Source organism: Argentina silus (assembly GCF_951799395.1).
Source record: "Argentina silus genome assembly, chromosome: 14".
In the NCBI taxonomy this organism is placed as follows: Eukaryota; Metazoa; Chordata; class Actinopteri; order Argentiniformes; family Argentinidae; genus Argentina; species Argentina silus.
In genome coordinates this window covers 6,037,398-6,061,861 of record NC_139668.1, presented here as the reverse complement: position 1 = coordinate 6,061,861, position 24,464 = coordinate 6,037,398, and the positions used below count along the sequence as shown (strand labels likewise).

The 24,464-nt window shown below is 49.5% G+C and overlaps 2 protein-coding genes across 2 annotated transcripts in view; one reads left to right on the top strand and one right to left on the bottom strand.

The window, feature by feature from the left end:
• The first annotated feature begins 1,142 nt into the window (after positions 1-1,142).
• dtnbp1b (dystrobrevin binding protein 1b) lies at positions 1,143-11,644 on the top strand. Its single transcript, XM_083684840.1, has 4 exons — positions 1,143-1,268; positions 5,854-6,015; positions 10,125-10,268; positions 10,603-11,644. The coding sequence occupies exons 1-4, from the start codon at positions 1,220-1,222 to the stop codon at positions 10,902-10,904; spliced, it is 657 nt and encodes a 218-aa protein (XP_083540966.1). The 5' UTR covers positions 1,143-1,219; the 3' UTR covers positions 10,905-11,644.
• Positions 11,645-12,787: 1,143 nt separating this feature from the next.
• Positions 12,788-24,464, bottom strand: part of jarid2b (jumonji and AT-rich interaction domain containing 2b) — a gene marked incomplete at its 5' end in the record, with an annotated part of 19,357 nt that continues 7,680 nt past the window's right edge. The window contains 10 exons of the mRNA XM_083685038.1: positions 12,788-15,396; positions 15,803-15,910; positions 16,373-16,556; positions 17,091-17,221; positions 18,701-18,883; positions 19,107-19,212; positions 21,230-21,344; positions 21,618-21,688; positions 21,950-22,068; positions 22,658-22,750. Coding sequence (XP_083541164.1) covers positions 15,193-15,396; positions 15,803-15,910; positions 16,373-16,556; positions 17,091-17,221; positions 18,701-18,883; positions 19,107-19,212; positions 21,230-21,344; positions 21,618-21,688; positions 21,950-22,068; positions 22,658-22,750 — 1,314 coding nt within the window. The 3' untranslated portion in view covers positions 12,788-15,192. The remainder of the gene's footprint in view (positions 15,397-15,802; positions 15,911-16,372; positions 16,557-17,090; positions 17,222-18,700; positions 18,884-19,106; positions 19,213-21,229; positions 21,345-21,617; positions 21,689-21,949; positions 22,069-22,657; positions 22,751-24,464) is intronic.

Sequence of the window (24,464 nt, the reverse complement as noted above, 5' to 3'; positions counted from 1 at the left end):
CCCACCAGCCTCCACTGGTACAGTGTGTGTATCGAATGTAACTCTCACTCTCTCCCCACCTGACAGGAGAAAGCCTGACTTCCTAGTACATCAACCACCCTATCCAACCTGTGACAGCTCATGTTCACACTGTGTGTGTGTGTGTGTGTGTGTGTGTGTTGTGGCATGTTACCTTGCTGTTTTAGCTGACAGCTGCTAAAAGAAGCCCTTCGAATGAGTCAGCCAAATACTATATATGTGTGTGAAGCAAAGAGCAGTAAATCTGTGGCTGTTTAGGCTGAAAGCCTCTTTTAGAGTCCAACGATGCCATTAGATAACATAACGGTATCCAATTACACAGATAACCAGCCAGAGTGTTACTCTGCTAGAATACTAATATCGTTTCACTGACGAACCGCAGATGCAGTGAACCTAGTTGAGTCATTCTCACAGCAACCCATTAAAAGTAATTATGCAGTGAAAGTATACGCACACACACACATGCGCACACACACACACACACACAAGGATGGACACAAACACGCGTGAACACACACACACACACACACACACACACACACAGGCATGGACACACACACAAACACACACGCAAACAGACACACACACACACACACACACATACAAGCACACACGCACGCACGCGAACATACACACACACATATAAGTTACAGCTCTAATAAGTGGTGGGTGGAATACAATAAAGGGTAGAGATTAATGACTGTTTACTTTACATTTTTCGAGCCTTGTTTATTTGGATTCAGGAACACACACACACACACACACACACACCCCCACACCCCCCCCCCCCCACACCCCCACCCCCACCCCCACCCCCCCCCCCCACACACACACACACACACACACACACACACACACACACACACACACACACACACACACACACACACACACACACACACACACACACACACACATCCTGCCTCTCTCTGTGCTGCTCTCTTCCTGTGAGGTGACAGAGCTGGTGGTAAAGGTACCAGCCTGAATGCCAAACAAAGAACCTTTTTTAAAAAAAAAATCATTTCTACACAGCAGCACTCAGCCCCATCTAGCTAGAGGAAGCAGCAGAGGAAACAGGATATATCATATGTGCCTTAAACAGGTCACACACCAAAAGAGAGCTCTGTGAATACATTGTTGCAGTTGACACCGTCTGAACAAGATTGGTTTACCAGTGTCTGTTGCAGTGTCACTGTCCATTATGATTTTGGGATCAGGAGTTTGGAATTGCCAGCTGAGCACTGAGTCAGGTAAATTGTCTCATTTTGATTCATTTGGGTTTTTTTTGTCATTTGTTTTGGAAAAATGTGTCTTTATAGATTGATGATAACTGTGTGTGGAAATGATGTACGCTGTGGGGAATCTCAGCTCATTACGTCCTCCGGCTGAAACTGAAGAATATCGGATTTGACAGCATCACGGTGACTAAGGTGACTCCATCATCCTGGTACACATGACTCATGTTGCCAACTTAGGACTTGTGGCTATATTTAGAATAGTGCGTGAGAGTGTTATTACGTAACGTCAAATGAAGACTCTGGACCCTGTGTGAGGGAGTCTCCGGATTAATAAATACATACGCAAATGTTAGAAATATCTACAAATATATAATAATCGTTCTTTAAGTGAATGGGTCTTGTTCCAAAGCCATGAGTGAGTTGAGTCGTGTAGGATATAGACTTAAATACATCTGCAGTATGAAGATATTGTATCTGTACATTCCTAATGTGAATAGAACAATGAAGAGCAATATCTCTGAGACCAATTCTTAGAGAGGAAGTTTGAGGAGGAAGAGGACCATCAGGGAGAGGAAACGGTGGTGGATCTGTATCAGGGGGAGGCTGGTGGAGGTAGAAATCGGAGGACGGGCTCATTGCGATGCGTGGAATGAGGAATGGTATCAAACACGGGTGCAATTCTCCCGGTGCTCCAGATGGCCGGTCCGCTACTGCGTTCCATGCATTGAAATGAGCTCGTCGACCTCCGATTTCGACCTCCACCTGCCTCCCCTGATGTTTATGCAGGGAGAGAGAGAGAGAGAGAGAGAGAGAGGAAGTGAAGTGATTGGTGTCTTGGTGTCTCAGCCAACATAACAATGGTCTCCTGACTGTACAGATGCATGGATGATGAGAAAGCTGTTGAGATCTGAAAGAGGTGAATTCTCGAAGTGAATAGAGAACAGAGAGAGAGAGAGAGAGAGAGAGAGAGAGCTGTGTCAGTCTTCAGGGAGGGGGAGAGCTGTGTAAATGTTTAGGGAATGGACTGTGTGTGTGTGTGTGTGCGCTGAGTGGGTAAATAGTTTCAGAGCTAAGCAGTAGCCACACTGATGAAAGACTTTTACTGTACCGGACTCCCTCAGGAGCACGGCAACCTTTAATTAATCCTCAAACAAAAGACAACACACACACACACACCCGCACACACACACACACACTAACACTGGCACTTGCATATACACTCAGTTACACACACACACGGGCGTGTGCTCGCATACACACACACACACACACACACACACACACACACACACACACACACTCCAGCTTCAAAAGAGGCTCCCTTAGGCACCTAACCTAATAGAGCAGTCTCAGCAGCCAACCACACACACACACAGATAAAAAGATGTAGTGAAAGGCCAAGAGTGAGTGAGGGAGGGAGAGAAAGAGGGCTACATAAAGAAAGAGAGAGAGAGAGGGGGAGGAGAGAGAGAGGGGGGGGGGGGGGGGGAGAGAGAGAGAGGGGGGGGGGGAGGAGAGAGAGAGCCTCTCAGGACACATGATGACAATAGAGCAGAGTGAGCTCTGGGGAGAACCACTGTTCCCCTGTCCCCTCCACATGTCCCCTCCACATGTCCCCTCCCACTGTCCCCTTTCATATGCCTGCAAACCACCAGGGAGACCCCCAGGCCAGGGGCCTGTCTCTCTGTGTGTGTGTGTGTGCGTGTGTGTGTGTGTGTGTGTTCAGTTACTGTTCAACCCCCCCTAAGCCAGGGGCCTGTGTGTGTGTGTGTGTGTGTGTGTGTGGCCGTGTGTGTGTGTTCAGTTATTGTTCAACCACTAGGGAGACACCCCCTTGGCCAGGAGCCAGTGCGTGTGTTAGTGTGTGTGTGTGTGTTTGTGTGTATGTGCATGCATGTGTGCGTGCGTGTGTGTGTGTGTTCAGTTACTGTTCAACCACTAGGGAGACCCCCCCCAGGCTCCTCATCGTCGTGACTTCAATAGAGCATTACGCTCCTTCAATAGAGCATTACGAATGCTCTTTCCCTTCCATGCCTTACAATGACAACCCTGTCCTCCGATTTCTACCTCCACCAGCCTCCCCTGGCCTACTGTACTGTAGAAGCATGTCGCCTACTGCATTGACTTGTATATCATTAAATAATGATCACCTTTAATGAGCCTTCTCTTATCAAAGTGTTCTTATCAGTGATGTAGTGAAGGACACACACACACACACACACACACACACACACACACACACACACGTGAACACCGTTCACACACTTCTATGGTTTGTGAGTCGTGTTAACCCTGTCTTTTATTAAACATGAGCGCATTATAACTTGCGAGCGTTTGCGTTTGTCAGTTTCTCTGGGCGTCCTGCTTTTTTGACCCTGCTTTTTATTTCCGACCGTTGCATCCCCTTGGTTCTTACGTAAGTGTCCCTGTCACTGTCAGAGGAGAGGAGAGGAGGAGGAGAGGGGGAAGAGAGGAGAGGAGAGGAGAGGAGAGGAGAGGAGAGGAGAGGAGAGGAGAGGAGAGGAGAGGGGACAGCTGAAGAGACAGAGTCTGGTCCCCAGGCTGAGAAAGGGGACAGGCTGTCCTGTCTGTCCTGGGGGGACGTGTCAGCGTCTAGAGACAGACACTGACTGAGACCGCCCCCCCCCCCCACCCCCCCACACACACACACACACACAGACTCATGCCTCTCTGTCACCCTGAATAGGCTGTTACCATGAAGACCAGACCCAGACAGGAAGGAGCTGAAGGAACAGGAACTGAAAAAAACAGAAAGTCTAAAAACGTCCCAGGCCGCGCCCACTGCCCTGTCTGGGCCAATCGGAAGTTTGTAACAGCCCTGTCTAGACCAATCAGATCTCCAGAGTCCTTTTCTACCCCGTTCGGCCCAATCGGAGTCCCTTATTACCCTGCCTAGACCAATCAGATCTCCAGAATCCTTTTCTTCCCCGTCCGGCCCAATCGGAGTCCCTTATTACCCTGTCTAGACCAATCAGATCTCCAGAATCCTTTTCTTCCCCGTCCGGCCCAATCGGAGTCCCTTATTTCTCCTGTCTGGACCAATCAGATGGTCCGAATCCCGGCTGGGATATGACAGGACAGCTGGCGTAACTAGGGCGCAGCGAAGCATAGAGGGGCAGAGCGGAGGGGTGTGTGAGGCGTGTTCAGGAAGCGTGTTTTACCATGTGCAGCGTACTGGAGAAGGCTCTGATGTAATGAGAACTCGGGGGGTCGGGGGGGGGGGGGGGAGGAGGCTCGTAGAACACGCAACTCCGGTTCTGGTTGAGTGGTGATTGACTCACGCCTGACAATGGGGGGATGATTGGGTTCTACTGGGTTCTACTGGGTTCTACTGGGTTCTACTGCCAGGGCCCGTCTCAGACCTGCTCTGGGCTTTCAGACCATAGATATCTCACTGTATTTACCCTCTATATACCTAGGATATACCCACTATATACCCACTATATGTATATTTCTACCTCCTCCAGCTTCCCCTGGTATATTCCAGTATATTCCCAGTATGTGTCTCTACATTGTATAACCAGTATTTCCACAATATATGTCCATATCCACTCACTGAGCACTTTGTTAGGAACACTATACTAATACTGGGTAGGGCCTCCCTTTGCTCTCAAAACAGCCTCAATTCTTCGTGGCATTGATTCCACAAGATGTTTCTGGTCCGTGATGACATGATTGCATCACGCAATTCCTGCAGATTTTTCAGGTGCACTTTCAAGCTGTGAATCTCCCGTTCTACCACATCCCAAAGGTGTTCTATTGGATTCAGATCCGGTGACTGGGAAGGCCACTGAAGAACACTGAACTCATTGTCGTGTTCATGAATTCAGTTTGAGACAGCTTTTGCTTTGTGACATGGTGCATTATCATGCTGGAAGTAGCCATTAGAAGATGGGTAAATTGTGACCATGAAGGGATGCACATGGTCAGCAACAATACTCAAATAGGCTGTGGCATTCAAGAGATGATTGATTGGTATTAACGGGCCCAAAGTGTGCCAAGAAAGCATTCCCCACACCATTCCACCACCTCCACCATGAGAAGGTGTACAGGTGTTCCTCATAAAGTGCTCGGTGAGTGTATGTGCACAGTATCAATGACATCACTGGTTCCTACTCATTCATTGGAGCTGCGCTGGGATGGGCTGATGTGATTGGTGGATATGTAGGCCTGCCATCCATGGTTCATTCACAGTTCATCAGGATCATGCAGAGAGGGAATAGAATGCTCAGATCACCACAACGGTTTCTGCTCCATTGAGTTCCTCTGCCTAGCCTACGTTAGGGCAGAAGACACACGAAGCAACATTACTGCATACAGACTCCACAGTACAAGCCAGGGGAGGCTGGTGGAGGTAGAAATTGGAGGACAGCCTCACCTGTTTGATTCCAATCCTCATTCCATGCATTACAATGAGCCCGTCCTCCGATGTCTACCTCCACCAGCCTCCCCTGGTACATGCTGAATCTAGTGATCTGTGCGGTCCATATAATCAGTTTGCTCTCCCTCCCTCTCTTGTCTCTCCCCTCTCTCCCCCTTCTCCCCCCCTCTCCCCCTCTCCCCTCTCCCTCTGCAGCGGAGCTGGACTCTGAGTATGCCCAGAGAGTCCCGGAGGCGGAGTTGGCCCCGCCCGCCCAGGTGAAGCTGAAGGAGAGACAGAAGTTCTTTGAGGAGGCTTTCCAACAGGACATGGAGCAGTACCTGTCCACTGGCTACCTGCAGATCGCTGAGAGGAGAGGTGAGAGGGGGGAGGGGGGGAGAAGAGAGGGGGGCACTGGGCAGGGCGGGGGGGGGGGGTTAAGGAGCAAGAGAGGGGATGGAGGGGGGCACTGGGCAGGGCGGGGGGGGCTTAAAGAGGGAGAGGGGGGGGAGGAAGAGAGGGGAGGGATGGGGGCACTGGGCGGGGCGGGGGAGAGGGTTAAGGAGGGAGAGAGAGGGGGAGAGGAAGAGAGGGGAGGGAGAGAGGGGGGGAGAAAGAGAGGGAGAGGAGAGGTGAGAGAGAAGGAGAGAGACGGGGGTAGGGAGAGAGAGGGGGGAGAGAGAGGGGGGGGGGGAGAAAGAGAAATAATACAATAGATGGCAATTATGTATATCATTGTCTCTTCAAACGAGTGCTCTGCACGAGAGAAATATAGAGAGACAGAAAGGGAGAGAGAGAGAGAGACAAAGAGAGATCCTGATCTCAGATCTGTACATGCTATTTCCTCTGATTAGGATTTTCATCTTCAACGCATGGATGCCGATATGATCAGCTTTATTAGCTTAACTACTGCACCATCAGACTGAACGGCTGCCATTTGACCTGCCAATGGGATTCCCAGTTTATCCGCTCTCAGCAGGGCTGTGGCCTATGTCACTGTAGCTTAAAGGGATGCCCCCCCCCCCTCCCCCCCCCCACACTCTTTTCCTGGTTTAATCCCTTTAAGAGCAATTTAGTATGCTGAGATGAGAATATATACTGAGAGCCGGGCTGGAAGAAGCTCACAAATGAAGCTATTACTTTGAAAAATGACATCCTCCTTCTCCTCAGAAATGTAGTTTTTCTTCTCAGAGCTTAATAGAATCTCACAGCGGTTTTATTTCAACCATTACTGCCGGGAAACCTTTTATAAAATACCCAGCGGACTTACTGAAATGGGAAAGTGGATGAGGCGCAAGTGTGTGTCTGTGTGTGTGTGTGTGTGCATATGTGTGTGTGTGTGTGTGTGTGTGTGCGTGCGTGCGTGTGTGTGGAGCTATTCACACAGGGTTGTTCTCAATGTTATTCCTGCTATTTCTACTTCCCCTAATCCTCCGAAAATTACTTATTAGAAGTGAAAAGGGGGGAGAGATAGAGTGGGTGAAAGAAAAGGTGACAGACAGACAGAGAGAGAGAGGGGGGGGGAGGGACGAGAGAAAGAAAAATCCAATAAGGTTGGATGTCAGAGGAGACAAACTCAGTCAGATGCCTGTAATATACAGAGACATATACACTCACAATCCCTCCCCTTCTCTCTTCCTCTCCTCCACCTCTCTTCTCCTCTTCCTCCCCACTTCTCTCTTCCACTCCTCTCCTCCTCTCTTCCCTCTTCCTCTCTTCTCCTCTTCCTCCCCACTTCTCTCTTCCACTCCCCTCCTCCTCTCTTCCCCTCCTCCTCTCTTCCCCTCTTCCTCTCTTCCCCTCTTCCTCTTCCACTCCCCTCCTCCTCTCTTCCCCTCCTCCTCTCTTCCCTCTTCCTCTCTTCCCCTCTTCCTCTTCCTCCCCACTTCTCTCTTCCACTCCCCTCCTCCTCTCTTCCCCTCTTCCTCTCTTCTCCTCTTCCTCCCCACTTCTCTCTTCCACTCCCCTCCTCCTCTCTTCCCCTCCTCCTCTCTTCCCCTCTTCCTCTCTTCCCCTCTTCCTCTTCCACTCCCCTCCTCCTCTCTTCCCCTCCTCCTCTCTTCCCCTCTTCCTCTCTTCCCCTCTTCCTCTTCCTCCCCACTTCTCTCTTCCACTCCCCTCCTCCTCTCTTCCCCTCTTCCTCTCTTCTCCTCTTCCTCCCCACTTCTCTCTTCCACTCCTCTCCTCCTCTCTTCCTCTCTTCATTCCTCTCTTCCTCTCCTAACTCCCCTTCTCTCCTCTCTTCCTCTCACCCCCCCCCCTCACACACACAAACACTCCTCCTCTCCTTTCCTCCTCTCCTCCCCTCCTCTCTTCCTCTCTCATCAACCCCCCCCCCCCCTCCCTCCTCCTCTCCTCCACTCTGACAACATACTAAAAACCCTCTCCCTCTCAACAGGAGGGCTCTTTTTGGGAGGTTTTGAATGGGTTGGATGGAAATGGTCTTTCATCCTGCTGTTTTTCTCTGGCTTGCTTGTCTCGGCCTCTGAGTAGAAGGTGAGCAGTAGAGGCCGATACTAGTCTCTCTCAGACAGGCAGAATACAGCCATAAGACATGAGGGATAGGGGTGCAGCAACATCAGTGAGTTCTCTCACTGCCGTACACCTGGGGGAGGCTGGTGGAGGTAGACATCGGAGGACGGGGGGGGCTCGTTGTCATGCAAGGCGTGTTTGACACCGTTCCTCATTCCGTTCCAACTGCATTACGACGAGCCCGTCGTCCGAGTTACAATGAACATGTCGATTCGTTTTGCGGACGCTTTTATCCAAAGCGACTGACGACAACAAGTCCGTTTGTCGAAAGTGAGTGAATCATCTGTACGTCAGTCACCGCGAGTCAGACCTTTGATAGGAACAAGTGCCGTCGGCCGTGGGATTTCTTTTCTTTTTTATGATTCACGGAGAGTCACCAGCCTCCCCCCGCTGTTCATAGCTGCTATCAAAACACGAGATATGGCGAATTGATTGATGCTATCAGCAGCTGCTGTGCTGTGTAAGCTGTTAGCGGCTACGCTGCTACTTCCCTGGTGGTCTACCAGAGGATGGTAAACAAGGGGAGACTTCACACTGAGTAAAGAAGTCATTACTGAACGTTGAACAGGCTTTCTCCTCCGTGTGTCTGGGAACCGTCTCAAACAGAGAAGAGACAGAGATAGAAGAGAACGGATGTGAGGCGCCATGAATTGAGAGACAGAGAGAGTGTGTGTGTGCGTGTGTGTGTGTGTGTGTGCGTGTGTGTGTGTGTGAGCTTGTGTGTGTGTGTGTGTGTGTGTGTGTGTGTGTGTGTGAGCGTGAGCGTGTGTGTGTGTGTGCCTGTGTGCACCAGCCCTCCCGATGGGCAATAACAAGTTCCCTCTCTCTCTTTGCTCCTCCCCCTGCTGCCCTGCTCTCCTCACATACCCCTGAGGTACGACGTCACGTCTACGCTCGCTCACAGCTGTCAATCATCATCCGGTCATGTGACAGCATCCCTCACAGTGCACTGTGTGTGTGTTTGTGACGCATGTCCCACATCAGCACCATCACCGAGCCCTGAGCCCCGAGGCCTTAGGACAGATTGTGTCTCGGCAAGGTTATATGAATGCAGGAATATTGGTTTGTTTGTGTCTGTACGCAGCACTGTAAGTCAACCCAAGGATGAGAGTCATACTAGAACTCCCCTGTGACGGAGGTTTAAATCAGGGGGAGGCTGGTGGAGGTAGAAACCGGAGGACGGGCTGGCATTGTATGGAACGTATGGAATGGAAGGAGGAATAGTATCGTATTTTTACCTCCACCAGCCTCCCCTGGTTTAAATTCGTTTCAGGTAATGATGTAGTCAACATTTGTAAGATAAACCAAAGATGAATGTGAAAAGGGTAGCCCAGCCGCTATCCACAATTTTATTGACCTTTGACCTTTTGAATGGAAGTGATGTCCCTAATTTCCTGTTATCAAAGTAGCCTATACATAACTTTTAAAGCTAGCTACGTCAGAAGGGAAGCCAGCTAGAATAAGCTCAGACAGTTAGGATGGTGCCAATCAAATTGTGGATGTGGCTTTCACTTATACTTTATTTGTTCACTGTGCATAATATTTTGTGTGTGTGTGTCTGTCTGTCTGTCTGTCTGTCTGTGTGTCTGACTATGTCTGTGTGTGTGTCTGTGTGTCTGTCTGTGTGTGTGTGTGTGTGTATGTATGTATGTGTGTGTGTGTGTCTGTGTGTCTGACTGTCTGACTGTCTGACTGTCTGTCTGTCTCTGTGTGTGTGTGTGTGTGTGTGTGTGTGTGTGTCTGACTATGTCTGTGTGTGTGTCTGACTGTCTGACTGTGTCTGTCTGTCTGTCTGTCTATCAGTGTGTGTGTGTGTGTGTGTGTGTGTGTGTGTGTGTGTGTGTGTGTGTGTGTGTGTGTGTGTGTGTGTGTGTGTGTGTGTGTGTGTGTGTGTGTGTGTGTGTGTGTGTGTGTGTGTGTGTGTGTTTTAACGTCTCCTCTCTCTCCTGGCCCAGGGCCTATAGGGAGCATGTCGTCCATGGAGGTGAACGTAGACATGCTGGAGCAGATGGACCTGATGGACATGTCTGACCATGAAGCTCTGGATGTGTTCCTGCACTCTGGAGGAGAGGACAACAGTGTTGCTTCACCCCTGATGGGTAGGGCTGGTACACACATACACACACACAGACTAGCATACACACACACACACACACACATACATACATGATTGGACACATGCATGCACGCCTTCACACATGCACACAGACAGACAGACAGACAGACAGACAGACAGACAGACAGACAGACACACACACACACACACACACACACACAGCCATTGAAACGGTACCCTGCACTGCCACTGTTCTACATTAGATTATAGTCATAGATTATAGTTATCATTATGCTTCTGTGTGTATGTATGTGTGTGTGTGTGTGTGTGCATGCATGCGTGTGTCTGTCCGTCCGTCCGTCCGTGTGTGTCCACAGGTCCAGAAGTGGAGTCGTTTACCACAGAGATCACCCTGAAGGTGCCCACCCAGGCTGAGCTGAGACACAAGCTGTCCTCCCTGTCCTCCACCTGCACCGACTCTGCCAGCCAGGACACCGAGGGGGGGGAGGAGGAGGGGGAGGAGGAGGGGGAGGGGGAGGGGGAGGCCAGCAGCCCCGTGGTGGTACAGCAGGACGAGGAGGAGGTCCACCCTGACACCGCCCTGGTAGAGGCCACGACACCAACGTCTACAGACCGGACCACCAAAGACTCTGAAGACAGCAGCTCACAGGCCACATAAAGGCCTGGATGGACTGGTGGATGGGTGGACACACACACACACACACACACACACACACACACACACACACACACACACCTGAACGGACAGACACATTCCCATACAGCCTGGTCTCAGATCTGTATGTGCTTCAGTTAACTTCTCTGTATATCTTTATAATGTATGGCATTACAATGACAGGCAGAGGACTCTGATCTGGGACCAGAAGAACACTCGCATACTGATAGGACCAAACTCTGAGAGGACTCTACTCTGATTGGACAGAACTATTGAGAGGACTGTGCTCTGATTGGACCAAACCCTGATAACTGTACTTTGATTGGACCAAACCCCGTGGACTGTGCTCTGATTGGACCAAGCCCTAAATACAATGTGCTTTGATTGGACCAAATCCTGAGGACTGTGCTCTGATTGAACCAAACCTTGTGGACTGTGCTCTGATTGGACCAAACCCTGATAACTGTACTTTGATTGGACCTAACTCCGTGGACTGTGCTCTGATTGGACCAAACCCTGAGGACTGTGCTCTGATTGGACCAAACCCTTTGGACTGTGCTCTGATTGGACCAAACCCAGCACTGGATGCCCTGAATGGAGGAGCTGTGTCGTTTGTGTGTACCGTGTTCTTATCTTTTTGTAAAGAGACTCCATGTTGAAATGTGTGGTGGTAACAGTAGTATATCCCCCTGCCTCCCAACTCAAGCCTAAAGTCTCTTGACTCGTTGGTAATAAATGTTTCTCCCCCTAAACCGTCCGTTTTTCATCCCAGGCTACTTGGTACTCTCTCACAATGAAATGGAAAAATGAAGTGCTGTTGAGAGACTGTTTGTGTTTCACAGTCCCCCCCCCCCCCGCACTCACATCAAACACACGCGTTTGACACCATTCCTCATTTTGTTCCTTGCACTACAATGAGCCCGTCCTCCACTGACTCTGGTACAGTCTGTGCCCGGGGAATGATTCACAAAGCCTTTTGCACCAGGTGCAATTTTCCCACTGAACACCACTAACTGAACAATGAAACGGTTTTCATTTGTGTTTTATTGTTTCAATTTCTCCTTCTCCAGGTACACGTTATTTATTTATTTACCTTTTTGCTCCAATTTCCTTGGGAGAAAAACAGGTGCAATTTTCAGCGTGGTGCAAAGGCTTGGTGTTTTCAGCCCCTCAAGTGTTTTTAAACTGCAGGCTATTAGGTAACTGTGGGTTATTACTGCACAGACATAGACCTCGAAAAGAGTGTCAAGACATTAAGTCTGTGGCAGCATTGATCAGATCACCTTAAACAGTGCTGCTACTTCTTGTCAAAAGAAAAAAGGATTTTAAGTGTTCAATCCTGTCAGAGAGAAGGTAGAGATCAATTGTTGCAACCATTGAATGTGTGACTTGAGATGTGTGGTCTCTCGACTTCTCTCAAACACTCCACTGAAGCTATGTGTATAGACATACGTTATACTGTATAATATACAAATCAACGGTCTCTGGTGGAGGGAGAAATCCGACCGTGGCTCATTGTAATGCATGGAATGGAATAAGGAATGGTGTCAAACATATGTTTGATCTCATTCCATCCCATGCATTACAATGAGCCCTTCCTCCGATTTCTATCTCGTCCAGCCTCCCCTGATACAAATCTACATATGTTTCTCAGATCCCGGCTAGTTTCGCATCCACAGATTAAGCCTCTAATCAGATTAGAAACCCTTCAATGGAAGGAGATTCTCTATTGAACACGGTTTTCGGTCCAGGACTAGGCTTAATCTGGGAGGGGTCTGGGAAACTAGCCCTGGACGCATGAGTGAGTGACTAACACACAGTATAGAAGAGCAAATAACCCACAAGGACAAATACACACACACACACACACACAGGTTCAAAAGAAATGACAGTGAATTGTCTGTAAGTTTTTATTAAACCTTAAGTACAAACTGCAAAAGTAAAAAACTGGCAATATAACCAACATGAAGTCTTTCCAAGTGGAAGGAAAGGCTGAGACGCAGTGCTAATAAATTAACTGGCCAGACCAGACCAGACCAAACCAGACCGAACCAGACCGAACCAGACTCGACCAAACCGGACCAGACTCAACGAGACCGTGAGCAATAGTTTATACTGTAGAAAAAGAAGAAAAAAAAAAACTGACTGCAAAAAAAACAAAAAAAATACATTGTAAGGCCATAACAACTTAACAACCACTTATTTGTTTGAAAACACCCGACTTGGTTTTCATTAAATACTCCTTAAACAGTTCAGTCTTCTGTAAAGGACAACAACCAACAAACTGGATTATAGGTTTATTCTTGACAGTCACCACTGGCAAGCTCAGTGCAACATGAGTAGCTACTACATTGTTGAATTTTCAGTAATGAAAATGTAAAAACCATCTTTTTTTTTTTTTGTGAACATATTTTCCCTTTTCTTTAAAAAAGTAAAGCTAAAAAAACAAAACTAGGGGGGCCATCATTAGTACTCCATATCTTCTTTCTCAGTGATATAAGCAGCACTTAAAATTTATACACGTTACCAGAGCAACCCTGTAAGCATCAAACTCACACAGATGAAGAAACTGAAATGTAAGGCTTTTTCTTCATCCAGCACCTCCTCCTCTTCCTCTCGTTCCTCTCTTCCTTCACCCCACACAAGGCTCAAGTATTTAAAGAAATTTACAGGATTATGTACAAAAGTTGATGTTTTTGTGTTGGACGTTCTCCTAAATCATTCCTAAGAACATCTGGAAAAGGGAAAACGCTAAAAAAAGGAAGAAAAAAAAAAGCCGCAAAAAAAACAACGAAAAAAAAAAAAGTAGAACAAAAAAAAAAAGAAAAAAACGTGGATTTTCATATTTCACATTTTACACTCTTTGACTAGTGGCTCTACTCGAGATAGCACATCAGAACGACCAACAAAAAAAGAAAAGAAAATCAAAAAAACACAAAACAATAATAATAATAATAATAATAATAATAATATAATATAATAATTAATGTTTACTGGTACAGATGAAAGAATAGAACTGGAAGAATGGAATGTTAACACGATTGCACATCTAGAAGTGGAAAGCCTAAGAGCTATTCCGCCCTGTGGGTAGGGAACACCGCCAAATTATGGCAAGCACCTCATATTTTCTTTTGTATTGTTATACAGTAATAATAATCAACAGCACCAAAAACAATGGATCTCCCCACTAAGTATCAGGCACAGTTATCCACCTGTTCTCCTACTGTCAGGGGAAGGGGAGGAGCTAGCGCCCGCCAAAGGCCTACGCCTCTCCTCTGAGGTCACACTGCCATGGCAACGCTAGTCTCCCGTCCACCGAGGAAAAAGAAACGACAAAAAAAAAACAGAAAAAAAAACACAGGAGACATTTCGCAATAAAAAAAACTAAAAAAATCATCATCAAAGCTAAAATCCAAAATAAAAACAAGCCAGCCTAAATGAACAACAACAACAACAACAACAACACCAACCGCCGTCGCCGTCGTTGTCTGCCTTTCAAGTGTTAACCTCGCGTCTGGTGCCGCTCGCCGGCCCGCTGAACAACAGAAGCTGCTTCAGACAGAGGAGAAACATCCGAACCAAGAAACGCTTCTTCAACAACAAGAGACCAAAGGGAAAACTTTGGGTAACTCCTCGTGTCGCTCAAAGAAAAAAAAAAAAAAAAAAAAAAAGAAAGGACCACCTTCTTGTCCGTCTGTCCCTTTGTTCACAGTTGAGTGACGGGTGATGAGGAGGAGGAGGAGGAAGAGGAGGAGGAGGAGGGGAATGCAGTCTAGGGGGCGGGGTTCTGTGTAAAGGTCATCAGACTGACATCATACAGTGTGAGGTGTGAGGGGAGAGGGAGAGGGGGAGGGGGAGGGGGAGGGGGGGGGGTCAGGAGCATCAGATTTACCTGTGAACTTTTCAGTTAATGCTATTAAAGGACGACTTCAAAAGATGAAACAAAAATAAAACTCCAAAGCAACTCAACAACAAATCCAAAACAAAATCGTCTTTCGCGCTAGTGCAAAAAAGACAGCTTGCTTTATAACAAGTTTGCCATTCTAAGGGGGGAGGTGAATAGGGGGATAGATTTGTGTGTGTGTGTGTGTATAGAGGGGTAGATGTATGTGTGTGTGTGTGTGTGTGTGTGTGTGTGTGTCTGTGTGTGTGAGGGGGGGGGGGGGGTAATTAAAGGCTCAAAATCTGTTTCTTTAAAACAATGGTGATTCTCTATAACTAAAATGGCGGACAGGGGCCGGTGGGGGGGGTTGGTTCCGGGGGGGGGGGGGGTCTAGGGGGCGGGGCACCCTCAGGACACGGCGGCGGCGGTGGCAGCAGTCTTGGGCAGGTGGGCGGAGGTGAGGCGGGACAGGGACACCTCGACGGTGGCTCGCTTGCGGGGGCCGCGTTTGGGCGGGGCCTTGACGGGGGTGCTGGTGCCGTTGCAGGTGTCGCCCGTCATCTTCACCAGGGCTTTGCCGCACACCTGGTTCACCAGACTGTTGATCTGCTCCTGGAGGGGGGGGGACAGGGATGGGGGGGGCAAAGGGTGTGTGAGTTCCAGAGACGTCTAAATATCGTTCTGTGACAGTTATGTGATTAGGATAAGGTGGTTTGATGGGACAGAGTTGTGAGGTGCTGCTGCTCTCTTTCTACTGTTGGTAGTATACATTCCATCTCCTAAACAATCCATCACTATATGGCTGGAAGCAGTTGTGATGCAACCCGGTGACCAATACGAAATAAACTGCCCCTCTCATGTCTTTCTCACCTGGAGAATGATGGATTGAACAGGTGATGAAATCATGAATTTATCATTCTGTGTTAGAATGATAAATGATAGAAGCATAGTCTCACTGGCGCCCTCCTGTGGCAACAAAGGGGATAGCAGCAGTACAGGACCTAAGCTGGGAGCTTACCTCATCGTATCGATACATCATCTTAAGGCCTCTGCAGGACTTGTGTTTCTCCACGTATCTGAGAGCACACTCCAGACAGAAGACAACGTTCTCGTTCTCCTGGACCACCTGGCAGAGCGAGCGAGCGAGAGAGAGAGAAGGGCAGGAAACACACAACTTAGACATGGACACTAGGGCTAGATGTGGGGGGTGTCAGATACATTGAGATTCAACTGCACACACACACACACACACACACACACACACACTGTGACTGGTCTGAATTAAATGGTGTGGTTGAAAGATATGAGGGGAGGAAAATGTCATCACCTTTGTCAGCATATTTAATAGATTACATACTGGATTTGATTTGACTAGGTTCAACCCCCCCCCTCACCGTAGACAGGTACCCCCCCCCCCCCCCTCTCCTCCCTCACCATAGACAGGTACCCCCCCCCCTCCCCCACTATAGACAGGTACCCCGCCCCCCTCCCTCCCTCACCTTAGACAGGTACCCCCCCCCCCCCACCCCACCCCACCATAGACAGGTACCCCCCCTCCCTCACCATAGACAGCCCCCCCCCCCCTCACCATAGACAGGTAGCAGAGGTGCTGGCAGGTTTGGCAGCGTCTCTCGGAGGACTCCAGTGCCAGCCACTTGCGGGGCTTCTTCTTGCCCTCGCCGGGCGCCAGGTGGTTGTCGTGCGTGCCGTAGCGGGCGGAGGAGAGCAGCCCCGCCTCGTACAGTTCCTGCCGTTGTCTCATCTCTATGTTCCTATTGGACGAGAGAGGACGACCACAGACAGACAGACAGACAAACAAGCGGTTCAGCGATCGGCTCGGCAAAAAAGCTGCCGAGGTATTTCTACATTGACGGCGCGGTAAACGCTGGTTTGTTTACTTCTTTGTCCTGTAAGCCCACTGCGACAACGCGCGGTATCACATGACCCAACGCCGTGCAATACCTCACGCAATACGACGCAATAACACTCTGCTTAATTACCGCTTTCCTCGTTTCTGAATAAAGTGACCTTTCTCTCAACCCTTTAAGATGCTGTTGTTGTAAATGAGGGTATTCAGTGGACCAGGGGGAGGGGAGGGGGGGGGGCGCATTAGAGGATGAAATAACACACACACGCACACGCACACACACACACACACACACACACACACACACAGGTGTCTTTTTCAACCAGCCTTTGAACCGGCTCTCAAAAAAACCCCAGTGAGGTGTGTCTTTGATCATCCCACTGCTATGGCAACAGAGAGAAGCTTTTTTTTTTTTGGTCTGGTTGCCGTGGTGACCTACCTGAGGTCTTTGAGTAGAGAGGAGATGGTCGTCAGAAGGTGTCCGTTCTCCCGCTTGGACTCGGCCGTGGCGATCTGGTAGAGGAGCTTCTCCATGGAGAAGGGTTTGGCTATGCGCCGGCATTTCAGGTCCTAGAGGGAGGGAGGGAGGGAGGGAGGGAGAGAGGGAGAGAGAATGAGGGGGAGGGAGAGAGAGAGAGAGGGAGAGAAAGGGAGGGAGAGAGAATGAGGGGGAGGGAGAGAAAGGGAGGGAGAGAAAGAGAGGAAGACAAAGGGAGGGAGAGAAAGGGAGGGAGAGAAAGAAAGGGAGAGGAAGCAAGGGAGAGAGAATGAGGGGGAGGGAGAGAGAATGAGAGGGAGAGAAAGGGAGGGAGAGAGAATGAGGGGGAGGGAGGGAAAGAGGGAGAGAAAGAGAGGGAGAGAAAGAGAGGAAGAGAAAGGGAGGGAGAGAAAGAGAGGGAGAGAAAGAGAGGAGGGGGGAGAGGGATAGATAGAGAGAAATAGACAGAGAGAGAGAGGGAGAGAAAGAGAGAGAGAGAGAGAGAGAGAGCGCAAGAGAGTTAACACACACATCATGAAGGCAGTATTCACCTAAGAGGATCTAGCAGCAGAGAGAAGAGTAAAAGTAGAGTCTAGAATCACTCCTGGTCTTCCTCAGTGTTGCCTGGTGGAGACATGCAGCTCACTCAGAGCTCTGGTAGAAGGGCTCCTCATGAACTCATTAAGTCAAAACACTGCTGACGTCTCACTTTGATGCTCTCAAGCAGTGTGTGAGCCTGTCCCCGGTGAATTCTGCTATTCAATATACCTCCAATTGTCTCGGTTGGTCGGTCTTTTTGCAATGACGACCCTCCCTGACACACACACACACACACACAAACACACCACCTGCAGTGACACTGAATGTCCACCAGGTGGCAGCAGAGACAGAGGCGGTGGCAGCAGCGTTTACATTTTACATTTATATTTATATTTAGCAGACGCCTTTATCCGACTTACAACAAGTACATTTGTCTAAGTAAGTGAATCATCTATGCATCAGTCATCATAAGAAAAACAAATGCTAGGACCAGAGGCCATTGGCAGTCACAATGACAAACTGTACAGAGGGGTAGTGGCAATGAAGAGGTCTTTAGGAGGGACAGTCAAGATATAGCCTGAAGCATCGCCACAGATCCATCTCTCTCTCTCTCTCTCTCTCTCTCTCTTTATCTCTCTCTCTCGCTCTCTCTTCCTCTATGGTGACAGTCCCAGTCCCAGTCCCATACCCCAGCCCCAGCCTCCAGCCCCATACCGCAGCCTCCAGTCCCAGCCCCATACCGCAGCCTCCTGTCCCAGTCCCATACCCCAGTCCCATACCCCAGTCCCAGCCCTAGCTCCATACCCCAGCCTCCAGTCCCAGCCCCATACCCCAGTCCCCAGTCCCCCATACCTCAGCCCCGGCCCCCAGTCCATAGTCCCATACCCCAGCCTCCAGCCCCATACCCCAGCCTCCAGTCCCAGCCCCATACGCCAGCCCCATACCCCAGGCCCCCAGTCCCAGCCCCACCCCCCATAGCTCAGCCCCATACCTCAGCCCCAGCCCCCGGCCCCGGCCCCGGCCTTTCTCACCTTAGCAGCCTCGTATCCCAGGTTCATCCACTGGGGGGTGGCAAAGTGCACCGTCTCCGACACGCTGTAGCCGCAGCACACCTTGGACACGAAGGTCCCGGGGAAGCAGACCACGAACTGGCCGCTCTGCTGCACCGTGCGGTGCACCTTGATGCCCTCCCGACACAGCACCTCTGGAGAGATCTGCACAGGGGGAGGGAGGGAGGGAGGGAGGAAGGGAGGGAGGGAGAGGGGGAAGAAAGGGGGGGGGGAGAGTGAACACAAGGACTGAGGGGAGCCTATTTGGATTATTGGGATGTTACCCCTCAGCTGTGTCTCGGTCTCTGCCTAGGAGGTGACACACACCAACGTGCGTGCGCGTACATGCAACACACACACACACACACACACACACACACACACACACCATGATGTTCTTCTCCAGCATCTCCAGCCCGGGGGTCCCGTTGGCCTGCAGCAACGTGTGGACCACCTTGTCAAGCTTGGTCTTCTCCTCAGCAGGCACAGAATACCTGGGGGTGGGGGGGAACAGTTAGTCTACTGTATGTGTGTGTGTGTGTGCGCACGCGTGTGTGTGTGTGTGTGTAGCTGTGCATCTGCTCAGCAGCGTAACACCCCCGTATAAGTCAGAGGTAGGTATTGTAGAGTATGTGGGAGAGAGAGAGAGAGAGAGAGAGAGAGAGAGAGAGAAAGAGAAAAAAATAGAGGGGTAGATAAAGAGAGAGAGAGAGAGAGAGAGCGAAAGGCGCTGCTTTCGAGAGGCGCTGTTGAGCTGTGTTGCCGTGGCAACGGGAGGGGGGGGGGGGGGGGGGTTTGTGATGAGTCACAGTGGTGTTTTTTTCTTAGCAGACTGTATCTATTCTGGCTCTCTACGGTATCAACCCCACCTCCCCCGGAGCAAGGTCTAGACTGGGCTGGAGAGCAGTTCAGAAAGTAGACCTGTGTCTTAATGTGTGTGTGTGAATATGTGTGTGTGTGTGTGTGTGTGTGTGTGTGTGCGTGTGTGTGTGCGTGTGTGTGTGCGTGTGTGTGTGTGTGTGTGATAGATCTACAGAGAGGCTGTTAGGAGAGGAGTGTGAGAGTAGACCGTTGCTCCCTCGGGAACAAAGGCCTCCGGATCAAGACATCTAGATTATAGAACTCTCTCCGATTGTTTTAGAACAGCCTAGGACTCTAGGACATATACAGTGCCTTGCAAGTAAGTAATGGGACAGTGACGCATTTTGTTTCTTCTTTTAACTCTACACTCCAAAAGTGTGTAAACACTCCAAATTTGGATTGAAACAACTTTATTTGATGGTATTTGTGTACATATTGGTTTCACCAGTCAGAAATGACAACAATTATTTATTTGTTTATGCTAAATAAAAGCTGAGAATCTCTCATTTAAAATCACAGGAATTGTTTGATTTAAACTAACTTTTGGAGTGGAGAGCCAAAAGAAGAACAAAATGCTTCGCTGTCCCGTTACTTACGCAGAGCAGTGTACATACACAGTATATAGACCGTAAACAAAAGACAGTTTCACTCACACTTCCAGAGAGGAGACCCTAAGATAACAACGATGAAAGTAATGATTATGATGATGATGACTTGCCTTCTTCAGGAACCTTCTAGTACGTCTCTACTCACCTGTTCCGCCACCATCACCCATCTGAGTGTGGGTGGGTGGGGTAGGGGGGGGGGGGCTGAGCGGATGGCTTCTACAGCCACTGCCCTTTCTGAACCCCCATCATAATCATAATCAACTAATGCAAAGAGATCAAACGTCATAACATACAGAACAGGGAGGATGACATCACACAGCTAGTCTTGCGCCACCAGACCGGACTGCCCGGCGGTGTTGAGCGGTGAGAGTGTGTGTCTGGCACGCGAGACTAGCTGACACACAACAAAACTGCTGCCAGTGTGTTTTGGTACCGTGGCCACCGAGGCCAGCAAGCCTCCGGTTCTTTTAGTTTGTGTTTTTCCCCGGTGTAGCCGAATTCTAGCATAGCGGCCACGATTCTGGTGAGAATAGAATCATATATATATATATATACACATATATACACATATATATATATATATATACATACAGTACCAGTCAAAAGTTTGTTATTATTATTTTCTACATTGTAGATTAATCTTGAAGACATCAAAACTATGAAGGAACACATATGGAATTATGTAGTCAACAAAAAAGTCTTAAACAAACCAGAATATGTTTGATATTTTAGATTCTTCAAAGTAGCCACATTTTGCTTTGAGGACAGCTTTGCACACTCTTGGCAAGTTTGTGTCCAAACGTTTGACTGGTCCTGTATATATTCCAATGAATTTTTTTTTTTTTTACTGACAGAAATAATCTGCCCATCAAAATGCCTGACCAGAGATGGTCACGGGTAGAAGCCGTGTGGTTAGCGTGTCTTCCGTGCCGTGATGTTCAGAATAACTACAACAAGTTTGTCATGTGCACCAGCACCTGGGAAGAGAAGGAGGAGAAGGAGAGGAGGGAAGGAAGGGTGGGGGGGGTTGGGGGATACCTACCAAATGCAGTCTGCACCAGTGTGTAGGTAATCGATGTATGGAAGGCGATTCTGGTCACGGGACCAGCATGAGGTAGAAAAGACCATGCCAATGTTTAACCAAGGAATGGTCACCCCTGGAGACAGAAGAAGGGAGGGGGAGAGAGAGAGAGAGAGAGAGGGAGAGAGAGAGAGGGAGAGAGAGGAAGAGAGGTCAGTGTTATTCAAGTAGGGATTCCCACACAAGCAACACAAGTATAGTTCTTTTCAAAACGACAGAGAGGTCCACAGGAGGGGGGGGGTGAAGACTAAAAACACATATCTGAGAAACTCTGAGAAACAGACCCCCCAGGAGAGGGAGAGAGGTGTCCCTACGGGTCAGGAGGAGAACGGGGGGGTAGGGGTCTTACCGGGCACAGCACCGAGATGCCGCAGAATGGATCCAGAGTTGTTGGGCAGGACAGTGAGGTTCCATCCATGTCTGCAGAGGAGAGGAACACACAGAACACAGGAGTGTAAAGGTCCAGGTCGTACATCAGAACGAGGTGTACATGGAGGGGAGGTGCAGGGGAGGCTGGTGGGGGTAGAAATCGGAGGACGGGGGCTCATTGCAACGCACGGTATCAAACATTCCTCATTCCGCATTACAAAGAGCCCCGTCCTCCGATTTCTACCTCCACCGGCCTCCCGGGGTCGAGAGCGTGACGACAGGGGTTAACGGGGGCTTTCAGGAGGCTCTTACTTGGAGAATGGCTCTGATTTTCCCACAGGGAAACCACTTCCGTGTGTGTTGGTGTCCACCTTCCCATAATGCACAGCAACATGGCAGTCCCTCTGCTCCACGATCCTCCAGTACTCTTGCTGTGAAGGAGAGAGGGAGGGAAGAGGAGAGTGAGAAAGAAGAAGAGAGGGAGGGAGGGTGGGAGGGGGAGAGAGAGGAAAACAGGGGAAATGAGAGGAAGATGTGCAGGCTGACATATTTCATGTGGTGTCTTCAGCTGTTTGTGTGATGTTTTCATCTGTTGTTAGCCTGCCTATGGGAATATGGATACAAACTAGCCGTCTAGCTAACTCCTACACTGTTACAGCTCAGAGCAGTCTGAGACGTTCATTATTGTGTACTGCCTCTGTTAGATACATAACAAGTCAAACCATTTAACATGGATTAAATGATTCCTCCATCCCAGTGATTGACAGTAGAGGGGTAGCGGAGGTGGTTCGGAATCACGCTCCGGTGATGAAACAAGGTCAACTCAAGTGTCACACCCTAACCTTAACCTTGAGGATGTCCTCTTGGCCTCATGGTAGACGCTTGGGTCTTCCGTGTGTGTGTGAGAGAGACCCGGGTTCGAACCCTGCCCTAAAACCCTAACTGGAATGCAAGTCAAATGGGACTGTGGTGCTGTGTGTGTGTGTGTGTGTGTGTGTGTTTGTGCTCTGCTGTCCTCACCTCCACCTCTGCGGCCCCGGGCTCCTTGTTGAAGCACATGGTCATGGTGTTTCTGGCTATCCTGAAGAAGTTGGTCAACGACACCGATTTCCCCTGAGGACACAGAGACGACGTCAGTGTGAGAGAGCGGGTGACGCACCGCGAACACGGGACAACGCGGCGCCACTCGTCAGCGCCAGGTTCTGTCCCCGAGGACGACCGGGTTTAAGAGACGCGTATTCACCTGGGAAGACTCCTCCGTAGAATACGAAAGCGAAAATATGGCTGGACTTTGGATGAACTGGGCGTGTGTGTGCGTGTGTGTGTGTGTCTGTCTCTGTGTGTTTCTTTGTGCGTGTGTGTGTGTGTGCGCGAGTGTGTGTGTACGCACGAGTGTGTGTGATATCTCCGTATGTCTTCCACGAGACATCGGCACGTTTCCACTTAACATGGACCCCCCCCCCCCCCCCCCCCTCCGCCCGCGGAGAGAGAAGGCTTTGAAGGCGTCTATAAATCTGCCCGCTCCGTTCCTGGATTTAAGGCCCCCGATGAAAAGCCCGGCCCCCTCCCCTTCCACTGGACAGGGCTTGTTATGGTACTGTTACTGTACTCCCTGACACTGCAGCTGAACATCACTCATCTCTTTCTGGCCCCGGCTGGGAGGGGATTCGGTTACACAGAGGAGGAGAGAGGCTGCGCAACCAAATGGGATCCAGAACAGAGCCGTGCATAAAGTGTGTGTGTGTGTGTGTGTGTGTGTGTGTGTGTGTGTGTGTGTGTGTTAGTGTGGCTCTGTTTCATGGTGTGTGTGTGTGTGTGTGTGTGTGTCTTAGTGCGGCTGTGTTTCATGAAGTGTGTGTGTGTGTGTGTGGCTATGCTTCATGAAGTGTGTGTGTGTGTGTGTGTGTGTTAGTGTGGCTATGCTTCATGAAGTGCGTGTGTGTGTGTGTGTGTGTGTGGCTATGCTTCATGAAGTGTGTGTGTGTGTGTGTTAGTGTGGCTATGCTTCATGAAGTGTGTGTGTGCGTGTGTGTGTGTGGCTATGCTTCATGAAGTGTGTGTGTGTGTGTGTGTGTTAGTGTGGCTATGCTTCATGAAGTGTGTGTGTGCGTGTGTGTGTGTGTGTGTGGCTATGCTTCATGAAGTGTGTGTGTGTGTGTGTGTGTGTGTGTGGCTATGCTTCATGAAGTGTGTGTGTGTGTGTGTGTGTGTGTTAGTGTGGCTATGCTTCATGAAGTGTGTGTGTGCGTGTGTGTGTGTGGCTATGCTTCATGAAGTGTGTGTGTGTGTGTGTGTGTGTGTGTGTGTGTGTGTGTGTGGCTATGCTTCATGAAGTGTGTGTGTGTGTGTGTGTTAGTGTGGCTATGCTTCATGAAGTGTGTGTGTGCATGTGTGTGTGTGTGTGGCTATGCTTCATGAAGTGTGTGTGTGTGTGTGTGTGTGTGTGTTAGTGTGGCTATGCTTCATGAAGTGCGTGTGTGTGTGTGTGTGTGTGTGTGTGTGTGGCTATGCTTCATGAAGTGTGTGTGTGTGTGTTAGTGTGGCTATGCTTCATGAAGTGCGTGTGTGTGTGTGCGTGTTAGTGTGGCTGTGTTTCATCATGAGATATAAGAGTGTCTTGCTCAACGAGTCAAATTAAAACATGTAAATGGTGTCAGTGTGTCTGGCTGCTCAGTAAGACAGACAGACAGACAGACAGACCCAGAGCAGGTCCTGGCTGAGGAGATGACAAGCTCTCACAGTAGGACCACCGAGCTCCCTCCATCACCACATCTAAGGTATTAAAACTGGAAAACAGCGGGGGGATGGTTGGGTCAAGAAGCTAGGA